Genomic DNA, 25,272 nt, shown 5'->3' on the forward strand with positions numbered 1-25,272 from the left:
TAGATATCATCAAGATGAACATTCTGACCAACTTTCATAAAGATCCCATGAAAAATGTGACCTCTAGAGTGGTCACAAGCAAAAGTTTACGGACACACGGACGGACGGACGCACTGACAACGGACACCGCACGATCACAAAAGCTCACCTTGTCACTTTGTGACAGGTGAGCTAACAATGAGTTGTTATATGACAAACACATTTTTGGCCTTGTATTGTACATCATCCTAACACCAAGGCAAAATAAAAACTTACTGCCAATCCAGACAGGCAATATTCTTTTGCAGTTTATGTTTCAAGATTGGAACCAGTTCCGTGTGTTTCAGGCTGGAAGCAAGCTCAGTAAAGTTTGCATGCACTCGAACTGTGTCATCTTGCAGAGCGTAAGAAAACTTTAAGGTATGTGGATGCCATGAAAATGCTTTGATTGGACTTGTGGTCCTGAAAAAAGCAAAATATAAATTATATGTAGTATGAATTTCTCAAACCTTAATTTAATGATAATTGTCACCAAAAATAAGGCAGTTACTAAAACATCCCATTTGTTTAGAAAAATAACAATAGGCCCATAATAGATCACTCACTTGAGTTTCAAAACTTCCTTCAACAGTACTGACAGTGCCGGTCACACTAGCAAAACATTTTGAAATAATGCAAGTGTTTTCTGACAGAAACATTTGAATGTTTCCAATAGATAAATACACACACACACGCCTGTCACTGTACATAGTTTCAGCACTCTATGTGAAATATTTTTAAGATATATGCAACACAGACTTTTATTCACTTTATGTGTAGTTTTCACTAAGAGAAAGACCATAACTCTAGCTTAGCGGATTGAAATCCCAAAGAGAACACCAGGTGCACAACTTCACAAGCTATATAACATGCTAATGTTTTATGACTCTAGGTCAAGTACATTTTGAGGCACATGTGACACAAACTTTTATTTTTTAATTATTATCAAGGGCCCTTACTCTGGTCTTGCAAAGTGAAATAAAAAAACCCTCAGGTGCACAAATTCACATGCTGGATAATATTTGTACATGGTTTTGTGACTCTAGGAGAAATATTCTTAAGATACATGCAACACAAACTATTTAGTGCTTTATGTGTACATTTCACTAAGTCAAGGACAGTAACTCTAGTATGGCTAAGTGAAATCCCAAACAGAACACCAGGTGCACAACTTCACATGTTAATTAACATTCCTATAATGATTTATGACTAAGTCAACACAACACAAACTTGTATCCCCTTTAAGTATATTTTTAAAAATCAAGGGCCAAAACTCTGGCTCTGGACAAAAATCCTTGGAGCAGAACTTCACATGCTGAATACTATTCCTATGATGTTTCATGACCCTAGGTCAAACACTTCTTGAGAGATGTGCCACACACAATTTTTATGCCATTTTATGAATGTTTTTGACTAGTACAAGTAGTTTTTTTTAAGTCGAATTTTGGCAAACTCGTATGGCGTCCGTATGGACATGGTCGACTCGTATGAGCATTTTTTTAACTCGTAGAGGACTCGAGAACTTGGTGAAAAATCTCCCGAGTTCTCTATAAGCTCATAGAGATTTTCAAAATTGGTAGCAGCTCCTACAAGCCCCGTACAGGAACTGCACGGGCCCAGAAGATTTTGTACAGGCATCCCACAAAGTTCATGCGGATTTAGAAAACTGCGAGGCTTTCCGATGCTCGTATGACTATCGTAGGGGACTCACACAGTTGTACGTATGATATTAAGGACACTGTGCGTAGAACGTGCGATGTCCAATAGGGGCTCGTAGGGTGTACGGGCTCCGTATGATTTCCTTGGTGATTAAAGGGGTTATAAAAACACAGTACCTATGGACACTGTCTGAGTGCCGTGTGAGTGCTGTAAGAACCTACAAGCACCCTATGACGTATGGCTGGGCTCCTTGCAAGCTCCGAACTACTTGTCTGCAATATCCTATGATTACATCATCTAAAGATTGTAAGGGGCTCGTTGGTACTGTGACCAGATGCTATGCTTGTACAGGGAGCGTAAGGATTCTGAAACTGGTGGACTCGTACAATTTTTTTAAACCGTATGGCCATCATTTGGTTTTGTGACTGCGGCATAAGTCTGGTCTTGCTGAGAGATATCTCTAACAAAACTCAAAGTGCACAATGGCACATACTAAATAATATTAATATATGCAGTCGACATTGTATTAGGAGACCACCCAAGGGACTGCTAAAAAGTGGTCTCTTAATGGAATGGTTGCTTAATGAATTTCAGTCAGGTGAGGAGAAAAGTTATTTTTAACTGTTAATGTAACTGTATTTATTATGAACATACATATGTGTATATTTATTTCACAAAACGGTGAACATTTTTCATTAAAATGGATTGTTCATTAGTTCAACTGTTACAAAGGTGAACTGCATTCAGGCATGTGTAAAATGTACTCGCTAATTAAACAGGTGAAGAAATGCCTGGTGGGAATTTGGTACCCGCTTGCTTAATAGATACTTTTGTCGAATGTTTTACCTGTCAGGACTAAATTAATGTGGTCGCTAGTCGTTTATTAAAAAAGCCTTTTAATGGAATGACTTTATTTACAAAAAACGTTCGGTAAAAATTTTGACCGGTCGTTTAATACAAAAATCGCTTAATAGAGGTGGTCGCAAGTATGATGCCGTCTGTATCATGTTTCATAGTCCTGGTTCAAATACTTTCTGACGTGCGACACAATATTAAGCCCAGTTAAGCATTATTTTTGACTAAGTCAAGTGCCACAAAATCCAAATTAAAACACCAGGTGCACAACTTCCCATGCTGAATAACAAACATGTGCAGTTTGATGACTCTGGATCAAATACTTTTTGAGATATGCACAACACAAATTCAGACAGATGGATAGATTGATGGGTGGACAAGGGCAACCCTTTTGGTGAACACAAAAAAAAAAGCAAATTCGATGAATTGGTATCCCCCGCCGAAAGGACTTAGGTGAGGAATGGCAAAAAAATGTATCTGGCAAAAATTCAAGGTGGGGGAACGGTACACCTTTGCATGCTAATAAATATTCATGGAAGGTTTGAAAAAAAAAAATAGTATGGAATGAATTTTTTTTTTTTTTTTTTTTGGGGGGGGGGGGGGGGGGGGGGGGGGGGGGGGGGGGGGGGGGGGGGGGGGGGGGGGGGGGGTGATCAAGGTAAGGTGGTGACCAGGTGTGGTTACAAAACTTCACACATTTATAATAAATGTTCATGGAAAAGAATGAAAGAAGTTTAATGAAATTCTACCGATTGGTTGGTTTGTTATGTACAAATCTGTAGATTTTTAAACAATTAAAGTGCAACTAGAGATGCTTTTGAGAAACGCGCATGTCTCCCACAACTGCCTAATCATCTAAATAGTAAGTCAGTCTTTATATACTGTTTACTTAATCCACATGTGCATGCGCTTTCTTGACACCAAAAGGACACCTATACTACTAATAATATAGGCGCCAGTTTAGGGGTAAAACTGCGCAAGAAATCCGAGTGTTTGACCCCTCATGACCTAAATTCGTCCCTGACCTAGAGGTCATCAAGACAAACATTCTGACTAATTCTCATGGGTTTCAAACTTAAAATGTGGTCTCTAGAGTGTTAACAAGATTTTCCTTTGATCTGGCCTAGTGTCCTAGTTTTTGACCCCACATGACCCAGATTCAAACCTGGCCTAAGAATCATCAAGATAAACATTCTGACCAAGTTTCATGAAGATAGGGTCATAAATGTGGCCTCTAGAGTATTAACAAGCTTTTCCTTTGATTTGACCTGGTGACCTAGTTTTTGAACCCAGATGACCTAATATCGAACTCTAGTAAGAGCGTTGGTCTACAGATCTCGGGGTCGCGAGTTCGATCCTCAGACGGGGCGTATGTTCTCCGTGACTATTTGAAAAACGACACTGTGTCTGATATCATTAGTCCTCCACCTCTGATTCATGTGGGGAAGTTGGCACTTACTTGCAGAGAACAGGTTTGTACTGGTACAGAATCCAGGAACACTGGTTAGGTTAACTGCCCACCGTTACATGACTGAAATACTGTTGAAAAACGGCGTTAAACCCAAAACAAACAAAAAATAATATCGAACTCGTCCAAGATTTTATTGAGGGTAACATTCTGACCAAGTTTCATTAAGATTGGGCCAAAACTGTGACCTCTGGAGTGTTAACAGTCAAATTGTTGACGACGGACGCCTGACGACGGACACAGGGCGGTCACAAAAGCTCACCTTGAGCACTTTGTGCTCTGGTGAGCTAAAAATGACAGGCATCATCAAAGTATGTTGGTTCATATTTATCTCATGTTTCATGAAATTCTACCAGCTTGTTACTGAGAAATGGCTGTAGACGTGGATTTTTCATTAAATCAAGGGCAACAACTCTAAGAGAAATTGACCAATCCAAAAAACAAGAGGGCCATGAAGGCCCTGTATCACTCACCTGACCTATTGACTTAAAGATCATCAAGAGTAACATTCTGACCAAGTTTCATTACGATATTGTAAGGACCTACCCCCTGGGTAGTTGCACATCCTTATTAATCAGGATACCGATCTATTTAGTAATAACTGGTATTTGCACATCAACATCTACCCTTGATAAAGCATGCAAATACAAGTGTATGTTGCGATTAACACCAGATGCGTTGAAATATATACCTGGGACAACCTCTTTGGATGCGTCGATATTGGACAATCTCTGTAGATGCGTCAATATATATATCATATACCTTGGGAATACCTTTTCGGTCCTATCTAGTCAGGATATCGGACCATAATGATAACCAGTATACATACATCACCATCAGTTTAGATGAAGTGCATATATACCGGTACTCCTTTCTGGTTTACATCAATACCTTCAAATTACCACAGGAACTCGGATGAACGGTTAAAAATAGCTCTTTAATATCGTGACATCATAATAATCGTGTAACGCTTGTAAACATAACACAAAAGTACGTTCCAGAAGTTGACAATATGGCATCGTAGAAATGATATTACACCGGAGAAATAAATACATCGTCATAGATTAACAATGGAGGACCTAGGCCTATGCAATGGGATCTTCTTCAGTCAAAGCAGTTATATATAGAATCTACATCAGTACAAAGCATTATAATATGTGAATATAAGTAGAATTACGGAGACCAATGCATCTCTTTGGTTCTGCCATAACGTGGTAGTTCAAACTAGGCATACTGCAAGGTTCGGTTTTACATGGTTTTGTATTTACTTCATAATATTGTTGTTGTTGTTGTTGTTCTGTAAGGCTAAAAGTGCCTATTCTATGAATTTGACTTTCTGCTCTTTAAAATAAAGTTAAGACTGCCTAATAAGTGTTTCTTTTACCTTGCTAAAGAGCTTTTTATGTATTTCTTAATAGAATATGTATTTCTGAATAGAAATGTCTCATCTGTGAGTTTTACTTCTCAAGGTTTTACGGTTGAGAAGAAGATACCGACTGAACGCAGACACCCGTATTTATAGCCTTTGGAGTGCCAATGGCAACGGCTTTGACCAATGAAAATCCCGGCTTAAGACTAGGTAATGTGATACGCCCAAAGCAACAATTAACAATGAGAACAATAAAAGTGCATTACATTTCAGGCTCGAGTACTACAAGCACGGCTTAAAAGAAAAGCCACATAATTATACATGATATACATTATGAAATAACATATCGACAAAAAGCCGGAGCATTATATGCTAAGCGTAGTGATACATGTAGACGAAATTTGTTACGCTAACAATATATAGTACATACATAGTAAAATGTTAGAATTGATGTGAAATATCCGGCTTACATCAGGCTTTAAGTTATTTAAGCATAAATATGAATCCCTAAAAGTTTCATTCATAACAAAGATACATTCACGAAAAGCCGGACCCTAAAAAGGTAGAAGTAGTCCAAAGTTCCGTGTCCGCCATTTTTAAATACCGTAAATGGCACAAGGCAGCATCGTCAGAAATGTTCCAATACGTCTGTAGATAGTCTGATGTGGTAAAAATCTCTTCCTGTACGTGTCGGGGAGTAATTAATTTATTCGTTAGAAGAACCATCTGCCTCCTGTACTAATTATGACAAGAGTTACGTATCCTAATGTAGAGTACTCTCTCACAAGGAGAAATGTCAACAATGATGACATTCTAATTTTTATGAAGAATCTTTGTAGGAAACAGTCCATTTGAAGGAAAGTTACTTAGGTATGACGTATATAAACACTTTAAATATTGAAAACAGTCCTTGTATTAAGTTAGATTACTCTAGTTCAGCAGTTACTTGTATGCTAAATGTTTATTTGTCACATAATTTCATGACGTTCATTTTGTAAGGGAGAATTCCATTACAATATGATCTTAAATGTGGCCTCTAGAGTGTTAACTAGCTTTTTCTGTGATTTGACCCAGTGACCTAGTTTTTGACCCGACATGACCCAGATTCGAACCTGACCTAAAGATCATCAAGATTAACATTCTGACTAAGTTTCATGAAGATAAGTCATAAATGTGGCCTCTAGAGTGTCAACAAGCTTTTCCTTTGATTTGACCTAGTGACCTAATTTTTGACCCCACATGACCAAGATTTGAACCTGACCTATAGATCATCAAGATTAAGATTCTGACCAACTTTCATTAAGATACGGTCATAAATGTGGCCTCTACAGTGTAAACTAGCTTTTCCTTTGATTTCACCTGGTGACCTAGTTTTTGATCCTACATGATCCAGATTCAAACTGGACCTTAAAATCATCAAGATTAACATTCTGACCAAGTTTCCTGAAGATACAGTCATAAATGCGGCCTCTAAGTTTAAGATTGGGCCAAAATTGTGACCTCTACAGTGTTAAGAAGCTTTTCCTTTGATTTGACCTGGGGACCTAGTTTTTAACCCCAGATGACCCAATATCGAACTTGTCCAAGACTTTATTGAGGGTAACATTCTGACCAAGTTTCATTAAGATTGGGTCAAAATTGTGACCTCTACAGTGTTAACAAGCTTTTCCTTTGATTTGACCTGGTGACCTAGTTTTTGACCCCAGATGACCCAATATCACAATGGTCCAAGATTTTATTGAGGGCAACATTCTGGCCAAGTTTCATTAAGATTGGGCCAAAATTGTGACCTCTAGAGTGTTAACAAGCTTTTCCTTTGATTTGACCTGGTGACCTAGTTTTTGACCTCAGATAAACCAATATCAAACTCGTCCAAGATTTTATTGAGGTTAACATTCTGACCAAGTTTCATTAAGATTGGGTCAAAATTGTGACCTCTAGTGTGTTAACAGTCAAATTGTTGACAACGGACGGACGACTGACGACGGACACAGGGTGATCACAAAAGCTCACCTTGAGCACTTCGTACTCAGGTGAGCTAAAAATTCTAAGTTAAAAAGGGACATAACTCTGTCAAAATTCAATCAGAGTTATGGGTATTGTTTCTCCTAGTGTAGACTTTGATAGCAAATAATTATTGTAAGTTTCAAGTCAAAAGCTTTGAAAGTAACAGAGATATCTGACTTTATCAAAAACTTTAACCAAAAGATTCTAAGTTAAAAAGGGGCCTAACTCTGTCAAAAATCAAATCAGAGTTATTGGGATTAATTCTCCTGGTGTAGACTTTGACAGTAAATAACTATTCTAAGTTTTAAGACAAAAGCTTTAATAGTAACAGAGACATTTGACTTTATAACAAGAGCTGTCGGAGGACAGCAACGCTCGACTATTTAACAGCCTTGTCGCTTGAATGAATAAGAAAGTCGAAAAAGGGGCATAATTTAGTAAAAAAGTAAAATAGGGTTATGGAACCTGCATAGTGCTTATCAGCTCATGACAGTGGACAAGTGTATGAAGTTTCAATCCATTCCCATTAGTGGGTACTGAGATACCAGCTTACATATAAGAATTTAACCCAAAAACTCCTAAGTTCAAAAAGGGGCATAATTTTGTAAAATGCAAAGTTGAGTTATTGACCCTTTGCACTGCATGTCATATCATGACAGTGAACTAGTGTGTGAAGTTTCAATCCTTTCCCATTAGTGGATACTGAGATACCAGCTTACATACAAAAACTTAACCAAAAATTTCTATGCTGAAAAAGGGGGCATAATTTTGTAAAAAAGCAAAATAAAGTTATGGGACCTGCTTTGTGCATGTCAGATCATGACAGTGAACAAGTGTGTGAAGTTTCAATCCATTCCCATTAGTGAGTACTTAGATACCAGCTTACATACAAAACCTTAACCAAAAAATTCTAAGTCGAAAAAGGGGCATAATTTTGTGTTATGGAACCTGTGCAATGTAAGTCAGTTTATCACAGTAAATAAGTGTGTGAAGTTTCAATCCATTCCCACAAGTGGTTACTGAGATACCAGCTTACATACAAAACCTTAACCAAAAATTTTTAAGTCAAGACAAGGGGCATAATTTTGTAAAAAAGCAAAACAGAGTTATGGAACCTGTGCAATGTAAGTCAGTTTATCACAGTGAATAAGTGTGTGAAGTTTCAATCCATTCCCACAAGTGGTTGCTGAGATACCAGCTTACATACAAAAACTTAACCAAATCGGGACGCGGACGCCGACGCGGACGCTGACGCATGGGCGAGTCCAATAGCTCTACTATTCTATGAATAGTCGAGCTAAAAAACTAACCAAAAAATTCCGAGTTAAAAAGGGGCCTTACTCTGTCAGAATTCAAATCAGAGTTATGGGGATTGTTTCTTCTGGTGTGGACTTTGATAGTAAATAAGTATTTTAATTTTCAAGTCGATAGCTTTGACAGTAACAGAGATATTGGACTTTATCAAAAACTTTAACCAACAGCGACACTGGGGCAACTGCAGTAGCTCTACTTTTTCTTCGAAAAGTCGTGCTAAAAATGTATTACTTAAGTCTGATGATAAGACGAGATAAGAATAACTTTGACTTATAGCATTTTCAGAAAACGTCAAAGCATGCTGATGTATTTGCAATCTGTAAACTCGGGAATGGGTGATGTGATATGACTAACATCTAAACTGATAACAAAGAACAAAGCAGAGTTCGACTAAGTATACCTTTAAAGAGCTTTCGTCTGCACTCCATCTCTTTACTAACTCTTCTCACAAAATATCTGTCCTTATCAATCTTCATTTCAAAGCAAGTACTTATAAATACAATTCTGAGAAACTCTTACCAATGGACCACCCTTGAATACCTTGAAACAATGTCTTCATTCGATAACTGCAACACAAAGAAAAAGATTATTGTCAATAATTAATATTTTTCACATTGACGAGGCCAGAGTTTTACCAGTGTATATGGTTCCATCATAGATTGAACTGTTAGTTCTATGCTTATATCAAGAAATACCTATTGAGCAGTACAAAATGTTTATTAACTCAAGGAACATAATTATTTGCATCAAATTTCACAACGCATTTTCATTCAGTTCACTTTCATATATATAGATAAAAAAATTCCTTCAAATCAAAACATTTAAAACAAGAGGACCATGATGGTCCTGAATCGCTCACCTCTTCCCACATGACCCAGTTTTGAGTATGATGTCGTTTTTTCTATTATTTGACATAGTGACCTAGTTTTTGAGCTCATGTGACCCAGTTTTAAACCTGACCTAGATATCATCAAGATAAAAATTCTGTCCAATTCTCATGAAGATCCATTGAAAAATATGGCCTCTAGAGAGGTCACAAAGTTTTTCTATTATTTGACCTATTGACCTAGTTTTTGAAGGTACGTGACCCAGTTTTGAACTTGACCTAGATATCATCAAGGTGAACATTCTCACAAATTTTCATGAATATCTCATGAAAAATATGGCCTCTAGAGAGGTCATAATGTTCTTTTATTATTTGACCTACTGACCTAGTTTTTGATGGCACATGACCCAGTTCCAAACTTGACCTAGATATCATCAAGGTGAACATTCTGACCAATTTTCATGAAGATCCATACAAACATATGGCTCTAGAGAGGTTACAAGGTTTTTCTATTTTTAGACCTACTTACCTAGTTTTGGACCACACGTGACCCAGTTTCAAACTTAACTTAGATATCATCAAGATGAACATTCTGACCAACTTTCATAAAGATCCCATGAAAAATGTGACCTCTAGAGTGGTCACAAGCAAAAGTTTATGCACGGACGGACGGACGACGTACGCTGTGCGATCACAAAAGCTCACCTTGTCACTTGTCACTTTGTGACAGGTGGGCTAAAAAATGTAACAAGAGGGCCAAGATGGCCCTAGGTCGCTCACCTAAGAAACACTCCATAACAGTGTAAAACATGTTTGACCTAGTGATTTCAAGGAAACAATATTCTGACCAATTTTCATTAAGATTGGACCCAAAAAGTTGGTCTCTTGCGAAAAACAAGCATTTTCTTAGATATGACCTAGTTTTTGACCCTAGATGACCCATGTTCAAACTCGACCTAGATTTTATCAAGGCAATCATTCTGACCAAAATTCATGAAGATCAACTGAAAAATACAGCCTCTATCACATACAGAAGTTTTTTCTTTGATTTGACCAAGTGACCTAGTTTTTGACCTCAGATGACCATATTCAAATTCGACCTAGATTTCATTAAGGCAATCAACCTGACCAAATTTCATAAAAATCAATTGAAAAAAACAGTCTCTATCGCATACACAAGATTTTTCTTTAATTTGACCTAGTGACCTAGTTTTTGACCTCAGATAACCCATATTCAAAATCGACCTAGATTTCATCAAGACAATCATTCTGACCAAATTTCATACAGATCAATTGAAAAATACATCCTCTATTGCATACACAATGTTTTTCTTCGATTTGACCTAGTGACCTAGTTTTTGACCCGAGATGACCCATTTTCGAACACGGCCTAGATTTTATCAAGGTAATCATTCTGGCTAATTTCATGAAGATCAGTTGAAAAATACAGCCTCTACTGCATACACAAGGTTTTTCTTTGATTTGACCTAGTGACCTAGTTTTTGACCCCCGATGACCTATTTTAGAACTTGGTCTAAATTTCATTAAGGTAATCATTCTGACCAAAATTCATGAAGATCAATTGAAAAATACAGCCTCTATCGCATACACAAGGTTTTTACGTGATATGACCTAGTGACCTAGTTTTTGACCCCAGATGACCTATTTTCGAACTTGGTCTAAATTTCATCAAGGTAATCATTCTGACCAAAATTTATGAAGATCAATTGAAAAATACCGCCTCTATCGCATACACAAGGTTTTTCTTTGATTTGACCTAGTGACCTAGTTTTTGACCCGAGATGACCATTTTCGAACTCGGCCTAGATTTCATCAAGGCAATCATTCTGACCAAAATTCATGAAGATCAATTGAAAAATACAGCCTCTATCGCATACACAAGGTTTTTCTTTGATTTGACCTAGTGACCTAGTTTTTGACCCGAGATGACCCATTTTCGAACTCGGCCTAGATTTCATCAAGGTTATCATTCTGACCAATATTCATGAAGATTAATTGAAAAATACCGCCTCTATCGCATACACAAGGTTTTTCTTTGATTTGACCTTGTGACCCAGTTTTTGACCCGAGATGACCCATTTTCGAACTCGGCCTAGATTTCATCAAAGTTATCATTCTGACCAAAATTCATGAAGATTAAATGAAAAATACAGCCTCTATCGCATACACAAGGTTTTTCTTTGATTTGACCTAGTGACCTAGTTTTTGACCCGAGGTGACCCATTTTCGAACTCGGCCTAGATTTCATCAAGGTTATCATTCTGACCAATATTCATGAAGATTAATTGAAAAATACAGCCTCTATCGCATACACAAGCTAAATGTTGACAGACGACAGACGACAGACGACGGACGACGGACGCCGGACATCGAGCGATCAGAAAAACTCACCTGAGCATTGCTCAGGTGAGCTAAAAATCGTTTAAGTATAAAACTTAATTCAAACAAGAGCCATGTTAGACATGGCTAATCCCCCCGCCGGGCATATTATAATTGAAGGCTAATGTTCCTGGCAAGTTAGTGTCTGAAAGTATTAATTTTGGGGAAAGCTTTGAAGAACCGTTTAGTTGTGGTCCGCATCAGGGGTTTTAAAGATATGGAAGAAAGAATAAGTCAGTGGTGAGGTGGTTTACTGCTAAATTTTATTAATTTTCATGAACAGTATAGCTATTATGTTTTTCTATATGGCTACTGTAAAAAGAAGGAATTGAAAGCTAACAGGGAACAAGAGTGCCAGAATGTCACAATATACGCCCGTCACGGCAAACTTCTTTACTCTAGCACCTGTATTTGCAAATGGAATTTTAATTTTGTGGTTGTTTTGTAATCATTGTAAGTCTTTTGTTTTTCTAAGTCCACAAAAAACTCCTTACCAGGTAGTAGAGATACCTTAAAATACACCTAAAATTGGAAAGTAACATCTATGTTGTACCACAGAAAAGTGGTCTTGTTTTTTCCCTACAGTCAATTATAAAAATGTTACAATATAAGTTATTTATAGTAACAACTAAGGGAAGTTAATCTTAAAAAAAAAAAAAAAAAAATTGTAAGTCCACACAAAAATCTTTACCAGGTAGGGATTGGTCAAAATACATATCAAAATTGGATGTAGCATGCATGTTGTGCTACAGAAAAGTGGTCTCGATTTTTCCCTACGACTAGTAATGAAAAAGTTACAATAAAAGCTATTTAAAGTAACAACAAAGGGAAGTATTTCCAAAGAAGGGAACTGCGCATGACACTTTGTCTCATGATGGTGTATAATTGTGCCAAGTTACATCAAAATCTCTCCATGCATGAAGAAGAAATGCTTTGGACAAAGTCATTCTTGTATTTGACCTTTGGCCTCTAAGTGTGACCTTGACCTTAGACCTAGGGACCTGGATCTTGCGCATGACACTCCGTCTTGTGATGGTGAACATTTATGCCCAGTTATATCAAAATCCCTCCATGCATGAAGAAGAAATGCTCCGGACAAAATTTTTTAAGAATATATTATAAAGGGGAATAACTCAAAAAATAGGCAAGGTAGAGTTATTGTTCTTGCACACTGCACTTCCTCCCAATGTGTTCTATCAGTGTATGAAGTTTGAAGAAAATCCCTCCAGTACTTTTGGGGTTATGCTACGGACAAAGATCTTTGCGGACGGACGCACACACAGACGGAGAACATTTCTAATATCCCCCTTTGCCTTTGGCGGGGGGATAAACAAGAGGGTCATAATGGCATTAGATCACTCACCAGAGTTTCAGAAAGTGTGTAAAACTTTGGAAGAGGACCATAATATGCTCCAGATGTAGAAGGTTGCTTGCATAAGTAAATGTGACAGCTGACAAACAGTTCAAACACAATATGCTTCTTAGGTCTTAAAAACTGCATGGAAAAACATAAAGACAATTGGAGCCGGCTAAGGGTATTTTGGATGGTCTGTTAAAAATGGTTCTTTTTTAACTCTAGCGACCCACAAAAGAAGCAAAGTGCCCTCATTTGCATACAATAGGGTGAGGACCTTTTAATAAAGATGATAGGCACCAAGTATGATGAAGATGCATTAAGAGGTTCATGAAACAAGAGCTGTCCTTAAGACAGCGCGCTCCACTATTTGGTGATCTGACAGTAAAATGAATATATCTCACAATAAGAGACCTCTACTTTAAAAGGAAGATTCACCAAGGGGCATATTTCTGTCATGAACACAAATCAGAGTTATTGGGATTGTTACTACACATGCAGATGATGATGGTAAAGATATATTTTGAGTTTCAAGTCATTATCTTATATAGTACCAAAGTTATGTTCAGAAAACGAAGTTTGTCAAAACATTTAAGTATGAAAGGGGCATAATTTGGTCAAAAATACAAACAGAGCTATGGGGATTGTTACCACACATGCCGATGATGATGATAAAGATACATTTTAAGTTTCAAGTCTTTATCTTATAAAGTACCAAAGTTATGTCTAGAAAACGAAGTTTGTCAAAACATTTAAGTATGAAAGGGGCATCATTCTGTCAAAAATACAGTTAGAGTTATGGGGATTGTAACCACACATGCAGATGATGATTATAAAGAATTTTTTTTAATTTCAAGTCATTATCTTTTCAAGTACCAAAGATATGTCTATAAATGAAGCTTTCGAAAAAAATTTAACATGAAAATAATTCCAGGTATAACAACTTTGTGACCTTGACCCTGGGTATAATGGGTCCAGCCCATGCACATGCTTTGTTTGTATGCTGGACAATGTTTATGTAAACTTACAGTAAGCTATAAGCAACAGTAACAAAGATATGACAGAACAAGAAGCTGCATTCAATAAACGCTTGATGCCCCCGGTGGCATCCTTGTTGATACAAAGCAACCTAAGTCAAAAATGAGGTCAAGTTCAAGGTCAAGGTCAAACTGAGGTCAGGTGATGTCTGAAGATGAGGAATGGTCACAGGTTACATCTGCATTAGTATCAAGTCATTCTAGTAAGGGGTACTGATGCTAGACAAAACGGTCCCATCTGGTTAACCTCTTAAGGACGGACAAACGGACGGACAGGAAGATCACTATATGCCTCCCGCATCAGTAGATGCCAAGGGCATAAAAACAAAGGTTGCCAAAAAACTTTAACCTAAACAAGAGCTGTCACTTATGGTGACAAATGCCCCCGCAGCACCTTGACCTTTGACCTGGTGACCCCAAAGTCAGTAGGGGTGGTGTACTCAATAAGTACTATCAGCATGTAAAGTTTGAAGATCCTGAATGAAGTGGTTTGCATGTAAAGTGCCTTCATGCAAAAAGTTAACGTTGGCCCCTGTGACCTTGACCTTTGACCTGGTGACCCAAATGTCAGTAGGATTGGTGTACTCATAAAGTACTATCAGCAGGTAAAGTTTGAAGGTCCTGGGTGAAGTGGTTCGCAAGAAAAGTGCCTTCATGCAAAAAGTTAACTTTGGCCCCTGTGACCTTGACCTCTGACCTGGTGACCCCAAAGTCTGTAGGGTGGTGTACTAAATAAGTACTATCAGCATGTGAAGTTTGAAGGTCCTAGGTGCAGTGGTTCGCGAGTAAAGTGCCTTCATGCAAAAAGTTAACGTTGGCCCCTGTGACCTTGACCTTTGACCTGGTGACCCCAAAGTCAGTAGGGGTCAGGGCTTCGGAAATTTGCCGGTTTGTCGGTTTTGGACCGATTTTTGACTTTTCAGACCGATTCGTGAAATGAAAAAACGAAAAAAATCGGTCCCGCAAAAATGGAGAAAAGTATAAAATTCGGTCTGATATCTCAATACACGATCACCTGCCAAGTAGGAAATTGTTGGTCACACCTTCAGATAATCAATAAACATGTCAATCGGTCTGATTGTCACTTTGATAATCGGTCCGTAATTAGCGCGTGACGCAATCAGTGCTCGCGCGGCACATCCTTTAATGTTTACAGACAGCCGACTGCGGTGTATTAAACATTTTTGACTGGTTTCCTAACGTTTCTGACTGGATCCAAATCATTTCGACGGGGATCCACTTCTTTTATTTAGAATCCGACGGATGGTTTATTTCAAAAGGCTATGTTTGACAATGGTCGCTGCATTTAATCAAAGAGCTATAATTGTACATTATAGGTCTTTGATTTAATGAGACATCACACGGAAAACCGATAAAAATAATTTTTATAATTACTTGATTTGAGAAAATTACATGATTCATTTGTTGGGGCTCCAGTTGAAACAAATGCAGAAAATCGTCTTTGCAACCCGACTGTACAAAAAAGAAAAAAATGGACAGGCAACCACGAATGATAAAGAAAACTGGAGTGGCACTGTTTATCAAATTGGTCTTTTAAAAAACGTTTCAAAATGAAATTTTGTTTACATCAGAAGAGAACATATAACTTTATAAAATGTAGTTGCTTATTGAAGTACAACGAAAGTGAAAAGAAATATCCGTGGCCAACCTGCGTGACGTTTTGGTACTATACATGCGGGAAATTCGATCTCAGCGTTCAAATAACGTACACGTTCGGCCCGCGGCAGAGTATTCTTTAAATACTGAGGCTGTTTAGCAGAGAATATGTGTCGTGTAACTCACTTTGATGCATTGTATTTTATAGAATTCCGTCAAAGAATGAGGAAACATCACAAAGTATCTGCCGTGTATACGGTATCGAAGTCACGTGCGTTGGCTTTTAGACTAGTTACGCACACGGTGTCAATGCCTCGTATTATCTCGGAAAAACATCGAAATTTAAACAAAGTAACGATCACACATAACACTGAATAACTGTCTTCATTGTATGGTAACGCGCAGTGACTGGTAACTCAGTTTTAATGCATGACATGCTTATTTCTTTACCCTATCACGTTTTACAAAATATGTAATATTGGGAATGCGGTGGGTGGGGTAGCGCCGATGTCAGGATTTTCGTTTTGGACCGATTGAGTTACCAAAATTTCCGGAGCCCTGGTAGGGGTGGTGTACTCAATAAGTACTATCAGCATTTGAAGTGTGAAGGTCCTGGGTGCAGTGGTTCGCGAGTAAAGTGCCTTCATGCAAAAAGTTAACGTTGGCCCCTGTGACCTTGACCTTTGACCTTAAGTACTATCAGCAAGTGAAGTTTGAAGGTCCTGGGTGCAGTGGTTCACGAGTAAAGTGCCTTCATGCAAAATGTTAACGTTGTGACTAACGAACGAACGTACTAACTAACGGACGGACAGTTGAAAACTAATATGCCTCCCTTCGGGGGCATAAAAATAACCTCAGTGTAACACCTTGGTGACCCTGACATTGGGTATAACGGGACCAGCCCCTGCACATATTTTATTTGTATGCTGGACAATGTTTATGTGAACTTACAGTAAGATATAAGCAACAGTAACAAAGATATGACAGAAAAACAAAGGTTGCTGAAAAACTTTAACCTTAAAAATAACCTAAGTATAACACTTTGGTGACCTTGACCTTAGGTTTAATGAACCCAGACCCTGCACATACTTTGTTTGTATGCTGGACAATGTTTATGTGAAGTTACAGTAAGATATAAGCAATAGCAACAAAAATATGACAGAAAAACAAAGGTTGCCGAAAAACTTTAACCAAGAAGCCGGGGCGAGTAGAACAGCCGCTCTTTTCTCCGAATAGTGGAGCTAAAAAGTATTTAAAGGTATTTCTGTATTTAGCTAAATACTGGAGCCTAAAACAGGCAAGGTGCACCCATTTGAATAAATTTTGGAGCTGACCTTACAATAATGCTACAGACAAAGCTTGATGAAGATCAATCAAGCAGTTCATGAGACAAAGTCATTTAAAGGTAATTCTATTTTTTAACTGCAGGAGCCCCTAAAGGAGAAAAGTGGCCCATTTGAACAATCTTAGGAGAGCATTCTATAACAAGAAATGTGGAAAATGCACAAAAACCAAGTTTTCAAACTTTGCATCACGTCAGAAGGTTCTGTTTAAACAAGAGGGCCATGATGGCCCTGTATTGCTCACCTGAGTACCATTGCTCAAAATGATATGATCAAGTTTTGACATAGAGTACACAGGCATATGCATTAAATATCATGAGGATAAACATTTTCTTCTAACAGTTCCTTTTAACCTAGTTAGGACCAATTTCCATACCAAGTTTGAGGGTCCTAGGCTCAAATGCTGCATTTTTGTACTAACATGACTATTCCTTACCCTGGAAGACGTAAATAACATTTAAAACCAATCTCATTAGATGCTGCTGAGATAAATTCGTTTACATAAAAACAAGGGAGATAATTTGTCATACATTCAGTCAAAAGTTATCTACCTTGATAGTCCGAGTCCATCTGATGGCACAAATGACATTTCAAATCAGTATCTTCATTGGTTACCGAGATTCACCCATTTTAATTTGAAACAAAGGGAGGTAATTTGAAATAAATCAGTCCATTGCTATCTACCCCGATTGCCTCAGTCCAACTAAAGACAGTAATGAAATTTCAAATGAGTTCTATAAATATTTACAGAGATAAATCCATTTTTATTAAAATCAGGGGAGGTAATCATGCATTGGAATATGCATGTAGAAGATACAGAGTACAAGCCTATACAACAATATATTAGTAAAGTATTCATATCGATAAATGTTCAATCAAGAGTTATCTAATATGACTATTTCTTACCATGGAAGACATAAATAACGTTTCAAACCAATCTCATTAGAAACTGCTAAGGTGTAATCGTTCAGATAAAAAATAAAGGGAGGTAATTTGTCATAAATTCAGTCAATATGTATCTTCACTGATTGTCCAAGTCCATCTGTTGACATAAATAAAATTTCAGATCAGAATCTTCATTAGTTACGGAGATATACCTATTTTAATTTGAAACAAGTAAATTCGATGAATTGGTATCCCCCCGCCGAAAGGGTTTGTGGTGAGGAATGGCAAAAAAATATATCCGGCAAAAGATTAAGGATGTTAATAAGAAGCAAATAATTTCATTAGCCAAAATCAATTTAACAAAAAACAAATGTTTAATTAAAGAGTACATAATAAATGTATGATACTTTGATCCTGACTAAAGAATTTATTTTGAATGGAATATGCTTACTGTAATAAGCTTAGCTTTTAAAATTAAATGCAGTTAATTGAAATGTGTGCTTGAAGTTAAACTGGAACGAAATATTGTCTTTGAGTGGTTTGGCACCAGGTGTTGCTGTTTAACATGTACATTTGAACTTAAAAGAACAGATGTCCTTAAGAGAACACAGGTAAGATATCTAGAACATGGTGCGATGTGCAGAAAGGTAGATGATGTTGAAATAAGCCAAAAGGAAATTATGCCTTTAAATGATAGCCATAAGTACTTGCACATAAAACTTTAACCAAGGTGTGACGCCGACGCCAACACCTACACCGATACCAGGGTGAGTAAAATAGCTAGACTATTCTTCAAAAACCAACCTGCTACTAAAATCAAGCACAAGAGTTTAGAAAGTAACTTACAGCTAAATGTGGGAAAAATGATCCATGTAGTGAACCAGTCCATCTCGAGAGAACAAGTAACTTCTGGGCAACAGATGAAATCCAGTTTGGTACTGAAAGTAACACTGACCAGTTTAAGATACAGACAATATACAATAATACAAAACAACAAAAATTGATCAATCTAAGATAGACAACATACAATTTTTTTATTTTTTTTATTTAACGTCACACTGACACATGATAGGTCATATGGCGACTTTCCAGCTTTTAATGGTGGAGGAAGACCCCAGGTGCCCTTCCGTGCATTATTTCATCACGAGCGGGCACCTGGGTAGAACCACCGACCTTCCAAAAGCCAGCTGGATGACTTCCTCACATGAAGAATTCAACGCCCCGAGTGAGGCTCGAACCAACATCGATGGGGGCAAGTGATTTGAGTCAGCGACCTTAACCACTCGGCCACGGAGGCCCGTACAATATACAATAATATAATAGAATAGACAACAAACAACAGTACAAAATAATGATCAATCTAAGATAGACAACATACAATAATACAATAGAATAGACAACATACAATAGTACAATATAAAGATTTATCTAAGACAGACAACATACAATAACACAACAAGAGCTCATAGAATGCCCCCCTTGATGCATTCAGTTACTGCACAAAAAATATTTGGTCACTGTGCACTGAATGTTTGACATACTGACCTCAAATCAGTAATATGGGTCATTTACCAGTCAAAAATAACCTCCATATCAAATGTGACCTTAGACCAAAGCATTCTCTAGTTATCTGGCAAAAAAAGTTCCAGTGTTTCGGGTCAATGTGACCTTGACCTTTGACCTACAGATCTCAAAATCATTAGGGGTCATCTGCTGGTCATGACCAACCTTCCTATCAACTTTCATGATCATGGCCTAAGCATTCTTGAGTAATCATCCAGAAACTGCTGAAAGGTTCCGGGTTACAGTGACCTTTGACCTACTGACCTCAAAAGCAATAGGTGTCATCTGCTGGTCATGATCAACAGCCATATTAAGTTCGATGATCAGGGTCACTGTGACCTTGACCTCTGGCCTACTGACCTAATAATCAATAGGGGTCAACTGCTGGTCATGTCTGACCTCCCTATCAACATTTTATGATCCTAGGCCCAAGTTATCATCCAGAAACCGTTTAACTGTTCCGGGTCACTGTGACCTTGACCTTTGACCTACTGACCTAAAAATCAATAGAGGTCATCTGCTGGTCATGACCAACCTCCATATTAACTTTCATGATCCTAGGCCCAAGCGTTCTTGAGTTACCATCTGGAAACTGTTTAACTGTTCCGGGTCAACAATAATACAATAGAGTAGACAACATATAATAGTACAATATAAGGATCAATCTAAGATAGACAACATACAACTAGAGCTGCTTTTGAGAAAAGTGCCTAATCATCTGAATAGTTACATAGCTGAGTCAACCATGCACCAATGACTAAAGTGTGCGGATACTGGCATCAACCATGCACCAATGACTTAAATGTGCTGATACTGGCATCAACCATGCACCAATGACTTAAATGTGCGGATACTGGCATCAACCATGCACCAATGACTTAAGAGTTGCAGCATCTGTGTACAGAGCGATTTTCGGTAATTCATGGGCCATAATTCTATAGTGCTTGGGCCGATTTAGCTAGTTCACTTATTCAGACAGATCCATGAAATAGTCCACAAGTAGAGTTACACTGGGGGCTGACGCGTGTAACGTAAAGCATTTCTCAAAGAAAGCACGTGTATGTTCCTCAATGAAAGCTTGTTTACATTCCTTCAAGTGAAGACTATGCTGACCACGTGTTGGATATAATTTTGTGTATTCCTTGGACTTTTGTACTTGTGACGGAGATCAAATAGCAGTTTCACGATGGTAAATGTTATTTTCTATAACACCAACGCCTCTTGTTGTTATACTTTATGTTTTAGTGCAGTTTATGTAACGAAAGTACACCCTTTAATTGTGTTTTCTTCCGCAATTTCATGTACATACTAACTGCACAAAGAAAAAAATGATAAATAATAGTGATATCCTGAATAAATGCCATGACTTTGAAAGAACACACTTTTTTTTCTGTGTTTCTGATAAAAATAACATACAGAAGGATTTTTTCAGTTTATTATATGTGCGTGTCGCACAGAGAGTGTGTATGTTTTCCAACGGAGTCAAATTTTATGTGTATTTATCAACAAAGTGAGGTTTAATTTTAGGAAATGAACCATGTTGTATAGCCATACTGTTGCCTTTCATTTGACGGGGTATATGATGCATTATGTCACAGCGTAGCGGTCCATCAAGAGGAACAACAGGACCATGATGGTCCTGAATCGCTCACCTGTCTCCACATGACCCAATTTTCATGAATATCAATTGAAAAATATGGCTTCTAGAGAGGTCACAAGGTTTTTCTATTATTTGACCTAATGACCTAGTTTTTGAAGGCACATGACCCAGTTTTGAACTTCACCTAGATATTATCAAGGTGAACATTCTCACCAATTTTCATGAAGATCTCATGAAGAGTATGGCCTCTAGAGAGGTCACAAGGATTTTCTATTTTTATACCTACTGACCTAGTTTTGACCACACGTGACCCAGTTTCAAATTTTATCTAGATATCATCAAGGTGAACATTCAGGCAAATTTTCATGAAGATCCATTGAAAATATGGCCTCTAGAGTGGTCAAAAGGTTTTTCTATTTTTTAGACCTACTGACCTAGTTTTTGACCGCAGTTGACCAGTTTCGAACTTGACCTAGATATCATCAGATGAATATTCAGACCAAACTTTCATACAGATCCATGAAAAATATGGCCTCTTGAGAGGTCACAAGGTTTTTTTATTATTTGACCTACTGACCTAAGCATGTGACCCAGTTTCAAACTTGACCTAGATATCATCAAGATGAACACTCTGACCAATTTTCATGAAGATCCATTGAAAAGTATGGCCTCTAGAGAGGTCACAAGGTTTTTCTATTTTTTAGACCTACTGACCTAGTTTTTGACCGCAGTTGACCCAGTTTCAAACTTGACCTAGATATTATCAAGATGAACATTCAGACCAACTTTCATACAGATCCCATGAAAAATATGGCCTCTAGAGAGGTCACAAGGTTTTTCTATTATCTGACCTACTGACCTAGTTTTTTGATGACACGTGACCCAGTTTCAAACTTGACCTAGATATCATCAAGGTGAACATTCTGACCAATTTTCATTAAGATCCATTGAAAAGTATGGCCTCTAGAGAGGTCACAAGGTTTTTCTATTTTTAGACCTACTGACCTAGTTTTTGACCACAGCTGACCCAGTTTCGAACTTGACCTAGATATCATTAAGGTGAACATTCAAACCAACTTTCATACAGATCCCGTGAAAAATATGGCCTCTAGAGAGGTCACAAGGTTTTTCTATTATTTGACCTACTGACCTAGTTTTTGAAGGCACGTGACCCAGTTTCGAACTTGACCTAGATATCATCAAGGTAAACATTCTCACCAATTTTCATGAAGATCAATTGAAAAGTATGGCCTCTAGAGAGGTCACAAGGTTTTTCTATTTCTAGAACTACTGACCTAGTTTTCGAACGCACGTGACCCAGTTTTGAACTTGACCTAGATATCATCAAGATAAACATTCTAACTTTCATAAAAGATCCCATGAAAAATGTGACCTCCAGAGTGGTCACAAGCAAAAGTTTATGGACGGACGGATGCACGGACGGATGGACGACGGATGCCACGCGATCACAAAAGCTCACCTTGTCACTTTGTTACAGGTGAGCTAAAAATGGTCATACACTCACTGCGTTGAAAGTACGATATAAACAAAGATGTTTAAAGTACTTGGCCGTGATATGGTCAAAAGTTAATGATTGATAAATTAACTGGAAAGCTATCAATTCCAACTTCAGCAGCAGTGGAAAGTCTGTTACAGCTTTTTGTTGTGGGCCTACTTTGCAAATGTGTGGCTCTGTGGCTGTGTTTGTGGTGTTTTGTGCTTCCGAGAAATCTACCCTTACCTTTTATCTTCTGTTACAAAATTGCAGAAAATTAATACTCCAAGCAAGTCAGTCCGTCAGTCCATTGCCAGTTAAAAACCACTATGCATTTGCATAATCACACACGATGACAAGCAAGAAGTTAATTAATTAAGGCATGATTTAAAATGGAGAACGAAAAGATATAATTAAATGTTTTTATGGAACACCGCACCTGTATTATGTCGGGAAATTCCATGCTATCATATAGCATCAATTTTGTCAGAATAAAATGTTAACTTGTCAAAACAGTGTCTTATAATGTCACAAAGCTATGTTATCTTGTTAAAGTATCATTTGATCTTGTCAGGGTTTTTTAAACACAATAACATGCTCTATAGACAAGATCATACTGTACTGTGATATATTAACATAGCTTTTTGACATAATAAGACACTACTTGAACAATTTGACATCTCATTTTGACATGATATGATAGTTTTTAACATAATAAGACACTGTTTTCACAGGTTAACAACATACTCTGAGAAGATAACATGACTTTTAAAATAATAAAATACTGTTTTGACAAGTTCTGACCACACTCTGATATGATAACATGAAATGTCCCGACATAAGACAGTTGCGGCGTTCCATAGTTCTTACTTGCAGACGACGCCAGCTGACTGGACACCGGTCGACGCACAATATTTGGAAAACGATATTATTAAAATGTCTTCAGTGAAAAAGGCACACACTCTCTGTCAGAAACACAAACAATTTTATCAATTTCGTATAGAAATTTACACAGTGTTTTTCATTAACTCTTTTAAAAGCATTTGTAAACTGATGATAATTTATCTTTTGGTTCTAAAAACCAAATACCTTTTATCACTATGATCTTATTAGTGAAAAACAATAGCATTACAATAACACTTGATGTGTAAATTTATAGATTTAGGTCTTGATTATCAAAACCTTGCATCATTTCATGAAACGACCATAATTTGCTGTCATTTTAAATGTTGAAACACCTAAAAACCACTATGCATTTGCATAATCTTTATTCTAAGTAAAAACTATGCAGTGTTTTTTTTTTGTTTTTATTATACTCACCAGTCAGTTGGAGGCCAGAATGTTAACACGCTTTCATTGAGGAACATACACGTGCTGTCTTTGAGAAACAGTACGTGTTTTCGTTACACACGTCAGCCCCAAGTGAGTTATATTACAGTACATTAATATACATGTTTTTAATGGTTATGAGTTCAAGTCCCAGCGAGTTGACGGTGATTTTGGTTTTAAGTTAGTTTATTAATCTATTATTATTGTGTTTTCAATTAGGTAGAATATCTAGAACTGTCACAGGAATGACAAATACCACCACAATACCGTCTTGTCACAGAAGAATGGCAACCATAAGAAAGACATGGCCACAAGAAGGTTAAATTTAAATCAAATTTAACCTGTATTTTATGATGTTACACCCGTGTTCCGAAATTTATCTAAATCTGTCAAGCCTTTCGTGAGTTATTGTCCGGCAACAATGAGTTTGACAAATTTTAAGTTTGAAAGGTACCAAAACTACATATAAAATTGGTTGTTTGTAGACAAAGTTGAACTCTACCGGTATTTTATGATGTAACACCTGTGTACCAAAAACATTTAAATCTGTCAAGAACTGTCACTGGAGTGTTTAATGACTCCAATGGTGGATGAATATTGCACAACAGCTTGAGTTTGTGTTAAAAAATATCAAATAATAAGAAAGGTACAGATAAAGTGTATCAAAACACTATACAAGTCTAATTCTAAGCAAAAAGGGGGTTTAATTCCGGAAATATTTTGTTTGTTTTGGGTTTAACGCCATTTTTCAACAGTATTTCAGTCATGTAACAGCGGGCAGTTAACCTAACCAGTATTCCTGGATTCTATACCAGTACTAATCTGTTCTCCGCAAGTAACTGCCAACTTCCCCACATGAATTATGGTATCAGAGGTGGAGGACGAATGATTTCAGACACAATGTCTTTTATCAAATCGTCACGGAGAACATACGCCCCGCCCTGGGATCGAACTCGCGACCCCGCGATCTGTAGACCGACGCTCTCCTTACTGAGCTAAGCGGGCGGGCTACATTGTTGCAAGAGTTATGCACCTTGTGTCATATGATGTGGAACAACTACTTTAAGTTTGAAACAAATGCATTTCGTAATAACTGAGATATAGTGAAAATGCATCAAAATTAGCCTTAAATT

At 37.5% G+C, this 25,272-nt stretch overlaps 1 protein-coding gene across 3 annotated transcripts in view; it reads right to left on the minus strand.

Annotated features, from left to right (window-relative positions):
• The window catches only part of LOC123531549 (aladin-like), a 121,248-nt gene that overhangs the window by 84,015 nt on the left and 11,961 nt on the right, over positions 1–25,272 (minus strand). For all 3 annotated transcript variants that reach the window (XM_053517496.1, XM_053517495.1, XM_053517494.1), the window contains exons 4-6: positions 18,999–19,090; positions 9,210–9,256; positions 256–441 (exon numbers count right to left, since the gene is read on the minus strand). In XM_053517496.1, the coding sequence (XP_053373471.1) occupies positions 256–441; positions 9,210–9,256; positions 18,999–19,090 (325 nt within the window). The remainder of the gene's footprint in view (positions 1–255; positions 442–9,209; positions 9,257–18,998; positions 19,091–25,272) is intronic.

The sequence above is a fragment of the Mercenaria mercenaria genome, chromosome 11 (genome assembly GCF_021730395.1).
Source record: "Mercenaria mercenaria strain notata chromosome 11, MADL_Memer_1, whole genome shotgun sequence".
Taxonomy (NCBI): domain Eukaryota; kingdom Metazoa; phylum Mollusca; class Bivalvia; order Venerida; family Veneridae; genus Mercenaria; species Mercenaria mercenaria.